This window comes from Eurypyga helias, unplaced genomic scaffold (assembly GCF_000690775.1).
Source record: "Eurypyga helias isolate BGI_N326 unplaced genomic scaffold, ASM69077v1 scaffold8516, whole genome shotgun sequence".
NCBI lineage: Eukaryota > Metazoa > Chordata > Aves > Eurypygiformes > Eurypygidae > Eurypyga > Eurypyga helias.
Window position 1 is genome coordinate 27,009 of NW_010255944.1, and position 10,828 is coordinate 37,836.

Below are 10,828 nucleotides of genomic sequence, written 5' to 3' on the forward strand. Positions count from 1 at the left end.
TCCTCTGCATGCCACAGTACTAGATATGGGAGGAGCAGGGGATGCAGCACAGGTCAGGCTGCTCATGCTGTGACAGACCAGGCTCAAAGGCTATAGAGTTCTTGTTCACTTTCTGCCTCTCTGGTCCCAAGCCATTTTCCTTCTGCTGGCATTCCCCTTTGCGCAAGACCCACGTAACGTTCATGGCCCCGTACCTATGGCAATTATTTTCTGTTGAAGTGTCCATCTAGTCTGAACCGAGATTAGTTTAGTGCGTGGGCACTCCCAGCTGGAAACTCTTAGCAGTTTGCTGATAAGAAAAATAATTCCCCTTTGATAAGTCTTTGGTTAATAGTATCGTGTGCCTCCAGCAGTAGAGGGGCCAAAGGAGTGACGGGAGAACACAGGGTCATTCTTTTGCTTCCTAAGAGGGCGCAGACTGGTCACTGCTGGGCCGCAGGGACTGGGCTCTGAGCCACACAGCCGTGCTTGAGCGGGCACGGAAGCCAGACAGCAAGCAGCCACGTTGCTGTTCCTCCAGTTTCTGGGTTCACTTTTCTAGTAAGTGACACTGATGTCACAGCTCTCTCCATACACACTGCTCCAAATTCTCCATGTGGGCCCAAGGTTTCCTGATCTGCTGCCTCTGTGGACCCCTGTTTGCCTGAGAAAATGATTCGGAGCAGAAGCTGAAAATCATCTTCACAACACTTGAGCTACTCAGTGCTTTTACCACACTGGGCAGGTACTCATTTTAGTCACAAAAAAGGTGGTGTTACATTTAAGAAAAGCAAATAATCTTTGTACTTTTTTTTCATAAATTTTTCTTGTTAATTTTAAAAAGTTTTGTTACGCCTTTTGCTTAGAGAAGTATCGGTGACTTTTCACAGTATGCATCTCTAGAGGGGAACGTTTTCTTCGAAGAGGTGAGGTTTTTCAGCAGACAAACTGCTGTAGCTGAAGTAACTTTCAGGAGCAGAATCACTTCAGGTTTGACAAAGCAGCAGCAAACTTCAAGCTAATCTTAGGAATAATTGCTGTTCTATCCTTAGACCGTTACAACACCACTCCCAACTCCCATCATGTGCCTTTTGAGCATTTTTGGATACATGTAGAGCAGATGATTATTGCTGATGTGCAGCACTCCCCAGAACTAAAAATAACCAGGGCACTACCATTCCATGACAAGAGAAGTTCGTTTCTGACATGATGACTGTAATGGCAACTGTTCAACCAAAACCTGTGGGAGCAGGTAAATTATGAAACAAATTAAGCTAGTGAACTGTCACGTAATTTAAAGTTGAAGAATTTAAAGACAATAAAAATAGCAACGATTATGAAACTGTGGTAGGAATAATAGTATTTCATAGTACCTTACTGCCTGAGGAGAGTCAGTAATGCCCTCCTGCTGGGCAGCCCCCAGTGCTTTCCCCGTGACAGGAGTTAACCCTCTTGCCTGTTGTGCAAGGTGCTGAAGTAGAGGTCATTTATGATAAAAACTGCCCACGTCTAGTAAGATGATGTCACTGAGGAGGCACACCTATGTAATCCAGACTTTGGCTGTTCTTAAACTGGACTTTGTGGTGCCATGCACACACAAAGGTTACACTGCACAGACGGCAATGGATAAGAGAAAAGGCAGAGCTGAAACATCCTTAAGGAGCTACAGTGGGAGGAATGGGGAGAATCTCCCTGACTCAGGACTTCCTGGGCTCCTTTCTGCTTGCTCTGGGAGCCCATCTTATAGAGGGAATGTTGGAAAAACAGGACTTCTTGTCTGAACCTGCAGCTCTGGAGAAACAGAGAAGGCCTGGATAGTCACACTACAACATATTTGAATCAGTTGGCTACACCATTAACTTTTGTCCTGGGGCCTCTGGAGCTGCTGGGATAATTACAGGAAGGGAATTTATTTGTACTCCGCAGAGGACTTCCAGCAAGGGTTATGTATGTGCAAGTTTTGCACATGTTACCATCCTGAATCCAGGATGTCAAGTCAAACTCATAATGTTTCCATACAGGTTAACATCATTGGATGTTCAGGTAATACAGTGTGCACGTCGGGTGTCCTCTTCAAGTTCAAGTATGTCTAAGCTCAAGAAAGAAGTGTCTTTAAGAGAAAAAATTGCCAGGCTTCATTGTTTAATCTCATCAGTCATAAGCCAGACATTAAAATATCAGGTTACTAATCACTCACCTTATGATCGATTTCCAATGAGAAGTTGTTTTGGAGTTGGGCCAAAGTCATTTTGTTGTAGAGCAACAGCGGATCATTTCTGTCTTCAGATTTTGTTGTTGCCTATCAAAGTTAATGATGAGAAAATTACCACGTACATTGAGTCAGTTCACAGGAATTTTTCTAAGCAGAAGTGAAAAGAAAGGAAATGAGTATTTCTGCCTTACTACATTACTGTAAGTCTGCATTAACTGTAACGAACTGTAAATGAGGCTTTAGTTTTTGGATGTGTTTTAGAGCATCGACAGCTCAAGCTGTGCAGGAACAGAGACTCCTCAAAGCACTGAGTAGACACTGTCACCTACCAACAGACACACTCAACACAAGAAATGTGCTCATGATACCCACGGGATGATGCAAGGTGCAAAGTCTTGGGAGAAGGGGATGAAGGGGACGTATGTATTGGTTATGGGGCAAGCAGCGTGCTGCGGTAGGAATGCAGCGTGAGTGTTCTGATTGGGATGCTTGTGCTCTCTGATACGCTCTGGATCCACTTCTGGGAAGGCAGGGATAACTCATGACTCATGTATTAGTCTGGGCAATGTGGTGTTGCACCAACGCGCTAAATACGTGCATGCTTTAACACCCTCAGGCACGATGGTGTTAGGGCCGTTTCCTACAGACAGAGAAACTGCCCAACTGCCCAAGAACTGTGTCTGCGGTGCCTTATGAGGCAAGTTAATTGCTGTTGTCTCTAGACAGCAAATGTCAACAGGGAGGTCTCTGGAATTGGGGTGTGGACGATGTAGGCTGAGAGCAGACAAAGCCAGCACCTCATGGTAGCTACTCCCTTGGTTCTGAATACTCTCTTCCTGTGTCTCTGTTCTTCTCCTCAAACACCAGCATGGCCCTTGCTAGGATGCTTCTGCAGGTTTCTGAAGTGCATCCCTGCATCTGCTTTCAAGTACCTTGTGACAGCATCAGCACTTGCTCCCCTCATACTCCCCCTTTTACCCTCCACTTTTTTTGATGGCAGAGAGAAAAAGCAGGTAGACAAACAACTCTGGGAAAAGAGAGATCTTGTGATCCCTGAGAGTAATTCATGGGAGAACCTACATCACTACCGCCTCGAGCACTCTTAAATGACTCGCACAGAGTGAGAAGAGTAGATTTTACCCATTTCAAGTGTTTTGAAAAACCAGTCATGCCAAGTCTGATTTTACCTTTATCCTTTAAAAAAATATATTTCTCTTCTGCTTCCTCTTTCCTAATCTATTGTGCATTCAGTATTTTTTTCTGTGTTTGCTTTATCAAGTCCCCAGGAGCACAATGGCAGCTCTCTTCCACTGACAGTCAGGCTGGTGCTGAGTTTTCGATGAAAGAGGTTAAAAACGGAGGCAATAGCAGCTTACCCACCGCCAGTCGTAGTCTACCAGCAGCAACTGCTGCAGAGACATTTCAGTTGTGGTTTCCTTTCGTACTCCCCTTTTAAATCTTTCCCCAGTGAATTCCTTTTCTTGGAATAATTTTCCATCTCTGATCTAAGCCCAGAGGTGTGTTTCTCAAGCAAATGCGAAGAAAATCAAAATCAGATGGTTTTAATTTATACAATGGGGGGAAGGTCTTCCTCTGCCAAACACATGCCCTTACTATTAGCGTAACTTGTAAAATAGCTGAAGCTAAAAAACGTGTGTTTAGCTTGTTTTACAGGCATCCTCAGCTTCAGGTTCTTCTGAAATGTTTAATAATCATAAGCCATGATTTTGCTCAAGAATGCTTGAAATTTCATTTGTTTTTCTCCATGCAAGTTCAAATTCAGGGTATTTCTCCAAGCCATACTTCAGTGGAAAACAGCGTTTGATTCAAAATGCACTCGGAACAATCAGCACTGTGGAGCAGCGTGTGCAGGACAAACATTACTTTGTGTTGCAGGGCAGGCCACGGGTTGGGAATCCACCGCTTTGATAACCAAACCACCCATGGGGAAAACAGGACAAAGGCAGGAGAGGCCAAAAGCATCTCCCAAAACTCGCTTTCTAAACAGACTAAACAGAAAGCAAGCCTGTCTCTCTCTTGCTCTTTCTTCTCTTGAAGGGCTTTCATGACCAGATTAAAACATGCTGCTCTTTGAAAAACAGCTAACAAACAGTTTCCCCTGCTCGTCAGAAGGCATGTCTGTCCTACTGTGTGTTCCTCCTAGGTGTCCCAGGCCCCATACACTTTTGGTCCCTCAAAACCACGTTAGCAAGTAACCTAACAGCTCAGTTCACAGACAGCTTTCTTGGGTGTTGAGAAAAAAAGGCAGTTATAAAAAGGCTACTTTAAAAAAGTGTTTCTTACATTGGCAATCTCTTTCTCCAGTTCCATAACTTTCTTCATTTGGTCAGAAATCTCGCTCTCAGTGAAAGGAATGTTTCTTTCTTGTAGGATTAGTTTGGCTACAGAAATCATGAAATCCACGTAGGCAGAGCAGGCCTGCGGGAGAAAACACAAAACTCCTCAAAGGATAGCATCATGATAGTCTTGATCATCTTTAACACTTCATTTTCATGCACTACATTTCTTCATCCCTTTCTTAAATGGTTTAATAGCAATTTACCCTGAAATAGTTAGATCACCAACAGAAATTAACTTTGCAGATTTCCCTCATGGAAAATTGCTGTGTAATTTGTAGCACTGTGCAAAGCTGAACACCCTTAACTACTGCGCTGTGTTTTCAGTATTTTAAAAGAGACAATTGTACGTCCGTATCTAAACCATCACCCGTGTTTTTTCTAGCTCATTTTAATTACAACTTCCAAAAATACCGCTTCCAAAGAGCAATGTTCCCAGAAACATAAAACCAAGAGAAGTGCTGATGGACTGTGTTGAATTAGCATTGTGGGAAAATGAGTCCCAGCAGCAGTGTAACCTCCTCTGCTGCTTCTTGGAGCATTCAACGTCATGTTGCTGTGTCTAAGTGTAGCGTAGCTAGATACACCATAGACAACACACTCTGTATTAAACTGAACATAAAGGAATTCGCCAAGGATAAGAATGTAAATATGGAAGTATACTTTCTTAAATATTACACTGTCTAGTATCTACAGCTCTCATCAGGTTTTATGGTACTAAATATGATTCTAATTCCTCTTTGATAAGCTACTCATTTCTCTATCAACAGAAACGCTGTTTGCAATATGCTTTTTGAATGCAAAGGTGTGCGTGTCATCAGCTTTATTAATAGAAATATTTTGCTATGTTCAGCTCCTAAGGCCGTAGGACTTTATGAATGTTGTATTTATACAGCCATCCTGCTAAGTACCTTCCTTGCCATCCACCTCCTGTCAGCCTCCCCTGCCTACCAGCAGTGCTGTGCTGTACGGGGCTGTGCGCGCTGGAAAACCCCGAGCAGCTCACAAGAAGTACTGACAGCAGACTTCAAAAAGACTGGCAGCTCACGGCATCTTGAAGGGCTGAACTGTCAGTGTTATTTTTAATGAAGATAGATTATTTTGCCAGAAAGAGAAAAGCCCATGAAACCACTTACAGCTACCAGTCACAAAAAAGTGCGTGTACAAAGCCTCTAAATACCGTTTCAAAGTATCCGTCAAATCATGGAATAGTTCAGGTTGGAAAAGCCCCTTAAGCCACCCAGTCCAACCGTTACCCCAGCACTGCCCAGCCCCCCACTGACCCATGTCCCTGGGCACCTTGTCCACACGGCTCTGAAGCCCCCCCAGGATGGGGACTGCCCCCTCCCTGGGCAGCACATTCCAACACCTGACAGCCCTTTCCGGGAAGGGATTTCCCTGATATCCAACCTAAACCTCCCCTGGCACAACTTGAGGCCATTTCCTCTTGTCACTTGGGAGAAGAGACCAACCCCCCTCTCTCCATCCTCCTTTCAGGGAGCTGTAGGGAATGATAAGGTCTCCCTTGAGCCTCCTCCTCTCCAGGCTGAACACCCCAAATCCAAATCCAATTACAAAATTCAGTACACACATTACCCCAAACCAGTAAGTCAGCTGAGATCTTCACTGGATTTTATTTTTAGCCTGAAGTGCAGACCCTTGCATGGTCAGGTAGCACAGAACTAAGCCAGCTGATTTCAGACGGGCTGTATAAATACTCTCAGATATCTTAGTGGGAACTTGGAGGTCAGAATAGCTCCTGTAGGAGCAGAGGAGTCGTATATCTTAGAAGATTTTTAAACTACCTTGTGCACAGATTCCACTTGTGGTGGGAAGCCCTGCCAAAGGCAGAGGTTGAAGTGCAGGAGGCAGATATCTTGTTTGCTGTGCACAGCTCAAAGAGTAGAATGACACAGCAGGAAGCAGAACCAAGAAGCGGCTGCTATCAGAGGGCAGGGACTTGAAGTACTCAAGCTCGTCAGAATGAATGTTATGAGTCTGCCTTTCAGTGATAAATCTCTGTTTTTTTTAAAAATGCTTCCTCCTCTACTTTCCAGCAGTGGCAAGTAGCACGATACGTTCAGGTAGGTCAGAGATTAGAGTGGGAATTGTCTTCTAGTGCTGCAGCAGATACAACACAAGGAAGGGAGCAAACTGTGACACACGAGCCAGCTCTCAGAGGCCATAACCCCTGTGAGGATAATGCAGTTAATAGGGTAGTGAATGTCTTCACTCGCACATGATCTGTAATTAAATGTGATCACTATTAGAGCGTTAACTGTTAGCACACCAGCAAAATACCTACAAACCCAGAAGGTTTTGTATGCTCTCTCACTGCTTCTGCATGTAATTATGCAGAAGAAAAGTGGTTAATTAAAGGTTACAGTGGTAGCAGTTTCAGCTACGTGACTTCAGCAAATACATACACCTCAGCTCCCCAGGACTTAAAGCACCTCCAAGATCAGCAATGAGGGATACACGGTGTCGGTGCTAGCAGGTAGTGAAATTGTGTACGAATAATAACTAAACATGAATTAAAGAAGGCCATATGAGATTTTAGGTGTCTGAAGCAATTTCTGTGATAGCACACACTTAAGCTGCTGCATTCAGCAGCTGACTTAGGGGACTGTGATCTTTTCAGATCTTTCATGCAGAAAAGTGTCTTTGGTTCTGAATGATTCTTTTTTCCTTCCTAAGCCTATGGGTGGTGTGACTGGTCTGCCTGGACTCCACTGACACCTGCAGCACTTGCCAACGGATGCCAGCCAATCACCGTTCTGAAATGGCATCCTTGTAGCCACAGAACAGGGGTGATCCATAAGCACTCACACTCCTTCTCAGTACAACTCTGACAGTTATGAGGGACCTCCTGATCCAGCCGTGAAGCCTGTCAGAAGCTGTGTAACAGCTAAATTGTTTCATGTTTGTGTCCTTCCAAGAGGTCCTAAAAAGTCATGGAGCTGTTCCTCTTCTGACTTGCATAATCGTACAGGAATTGTGTGAAAAAGCTACTACTTTTCTTCCACATATACACTCAATGATTGCAAGCGGAATGGAAGAGGGAGTGAGACAGGGGAAGGGAGGCAGGTTGGGATGTATGAGGTGTAGTGATGCCAGAGGAATGTACATTCTAATGTACTTCTAAAATGTAGTCAGTGACCTGTCAGCTTCATCTTACCTCTTTGTATGCACCAGTGCATTCGTAGTAGTCACGAGAAGGCAGGCCGAGCCCGGGCTGATCGATCTGTGAAATGCAAATAAAAATTAAAAAGTGCTCAAGGATCAAACAGCACAGCACTGTGCTGTGCTTTTGCCAGTTACAGGTCGCTGGTGCCTCACTCTTGCCACATGATCTCTGGCCAGAGAGGAGCTTCTCTCTCACGCTGCTGCCCTCCTTTAATTCTTTTCATTCTCCTTGCACTTTTTGTCTTTCTTTTCAGTCTTATTTTCTTGTTGCTGAGCAGCAGACGCTACCCGTAACCAGTGTGAAAAAAGTGGATGTACAGAAGACCAAACAGTCCACAGACAAGCAAGGCAGTTCCTGCATCTTTGAAATTCATACATGGAAGTAGTCATGGATCCATCTACCCATTGTCAACGATTAGGCCTTTGCCCTTGTAACTGCTGCGTCTCGGGAGTAGATGGTGAAGATTCACCATACGTAATACTGTCTTCCTCAGGATTTTCTATTTTCAGAGATCATCTTACATTTAGGGGCAGAGCACTCTTGACATACTCCCTATGCAGACGTCCCCAGCCACTGCCATGGCTGTGCCAGCTGGCTGCAGCTCCCGTTAGCACTTTGGCATCTCAATACCTTGTAAAAACACAACCCCCTTTGTGGGCTTTCTGCCACTGGGACCATAGCCCAGGTTTTCAGTCACAGAGCTTTCTGCCTGAAGTACATGGGTCAGGAGGTCATGTTTACTTACTTTTTTGCATGCATACGTAAGGAGAACATGCCTGTCTTCTGCCCAGCGTACACAGAAATTGTGTCTGTATAAATCTGTTATTCTCATCTCACCGAGAATACGGGTATGAGTGCACAGAATAAAGATTTTAACTTTGAGAATGGACAGTACACTGAAACTAATAATTTAAGTTTGAAAACTACATAGATTCACAAATTCATCTACAACTTTGGTAAAATTCAGATCACTGATGTTTCTCCTGGTTAAAATTTAATATCTATGCTTCTAGTTATTTTGCTGCACTTTTCTGATCCAACAAGGCGATGCCAGTCAGGGAGACTTACGTGAATGATATGTGCTGTGGAATTCTTATCATCTGTGCCAACAAAAAAGTTAATAAGGACCTTTTTTCCGTATCTGGAGTTCAGCTGTGCGATAGCTGTCTCAGCTGTCCAAGCAGTACCTAAGCAAATGAAAGGTATACTCAGTCTCTATTCTTGGTAAGCAGTGAAAAGTACAATAACTTAGACATTTTAACTGAAAATGAAATAAACATGTATTATCTTACCATAGGAAGAATTCCAGTTAGTTGTTGCTACAGGCCAGTCAGACACATCTGGCAATAAACTGATTAAAGGTCTTCCACCTCTGCTATCAATGACAGCTTTGGAAAAAATAAGATTAGTTACCACAACATTTTAAAACACACTAATGTTAAACTATTAAATGATTTGGAATAATGAAGCTGAGAAATACGTTACCACCACCACCACAATAGGAGGATGCTCTGATGACTGTGCTTTAACATCTAATTCAACAAATATTTCGGTCGTGGCAGCATATGCAAACCCTTGTGACCACGACCTGGGAGACCAATAGTATTTTAACTCTGCAGGTAGCTTAGAATAATAGTTTTGCGAAGTATTAATAACTTTATAGAAAGTCTAAAAGCACGTGATTTAGGAAGCGCTGCTTAGTGTTTTACTGCTCCTCATTCTAGTGGCAGCGTCTAGTGCAAATTCTTGAAATAACTTCTCATCTTTCTAGAAGCCTGGAATGCTAGGGGTTTTCACCTCATCCCTGATAATTTCTACAGAAGAAGTTAACTCATGTTTAACTTAAAGGATTTGAGTTTAAATATCTGCAGCAAAGTGGTACTGAAGAGTAATCTCACCTAAAATATCAAAGCCTGTAGAAGAGGAGATACACCACCAATTTTACTACTGACTTTGTTACCTGCCTGTCTGGAACGGATTCATTTTAGTTTTCATGATGCATGTCTGGAAGGTTATGCACAGAAACTAGGAGGATATAGGTATAGCTGACTGCGAAGATGGGATTCCTTGGATGATATTTATGTATCCTATATGCAACAAATTCAGGAGACACTTACTTTCATTTATGCAGGATCTGTACAGAGTTTTTGCCTTCTGCACTGCTGTTATATCGTTACTGCTTGGTGTGTCGAGGACATCTGCAACACAGAGCAAATAAATATTAATGTCTGATCTTTATTGGAGAGGTGCTGAGGGAACTGTAGTGGATACCATCCTGAGGACCAGAAAGTGTCTGCGTCCAGCTCAAATTCCAGGGCAGCTTTGCCTTTCAAAAGCGGAGGAGAAAAAGCTCTGGGAATTATACACTTACAGTTACATCAGTCTGTGTTAATATGCTGAGCTTAACAGAGTGGGGTAGATACTCTGTGGATCACCCTTGGTGAAACACCAATGCTCTGCCTTTTCAGGGACAGTTTTTAGGTGACCAAGCTATTGTGTGAAGATAATTGCTGTTGGGCCTTGTCTAAGCAGCTCTAACTGCACTGCCCAGCCGGTAACCATCTCTTCCTGCAACTCTACCCTGCCATCTCTTCGCTGCAGCCAGGGTTTTGCTGTTTGTGTTCAAGGTCTGCTTTGGTGTGATGCAGCTGCGTGACCATGGCTCATCCCTCCGTGGTGCATGACCATGGCTCATCCCTCTGTGGAAACAGCTGAATTGTAAGAAAGAGCCGCAAGAAGCCTCGTCTGGTGCCGCTGCTTGTGCACCCTATACCTGATGGCTCCGGAGCAGCAGGCCAGGCCGGCCTCTCACCCATGGTCCTTGCCCACGCTCTGGAGCTGGCCTTGCACCTTGCTGAGCCTGACCTTGCCTGGCTGAGTTGCCCGAGACCTGCTGCATGACCAGGGAATTGTCTGGTGACTGTAGGGCTGTTGGCTGACCCTGGTCACTGTCACTGGATTGTTCTGCTCTTCTGGTTTGGGTCCTGGGGGACTGAGCCCCGTGGCTGCGAGGTCTCTGTCCCTGCCTGCCTCAAGTCACAGTTGGCTCCTGGCTCACCTTCCCTTATGGGGCAGCCCCCACTTTCTCCTACC

General features: G+C 44.3%; 1 protein-coding gene across 1 annotated transcript in view; it reads right to left on the minus strand.

Annotated features, from left to right (window-relative positions):
* The window catches only part of MME (membrane metallo-endopeptidase), a 37,784-nt gene that overhangs the window by 19,121 nt on the left and 7,835 nt on the right, over positions 1-10,828 (minus strand). Inside the window, exons 4-9 of the mRNA XM_010153485.1 lie at positions 9,853-9,933; positions 9,028-9,123; positions 8,804-8,922; positions 7,727-7,792; positions 4,496-4,630; positions 2,177-2,278 (exon numbers count right to left, since the gene is read on the minus strand). Coding sequence (XP_010151787.1) covers positions 2,177-2,278; positions 4,496-4,630; positions 7,727-7,792; positions 8,804-8,922; positions 9,028-9,123; positions 9,853-9,933 — 599 coding nt within the window. The remainder of the gene's footprint in view (positions 1-2,176; positions 2,279-4,495; positions 4,631-7,726; positions 7,793-8,803; positions 8,923-9,027; positions 9,124-9,852; positions 9,934-10,828) is intronic.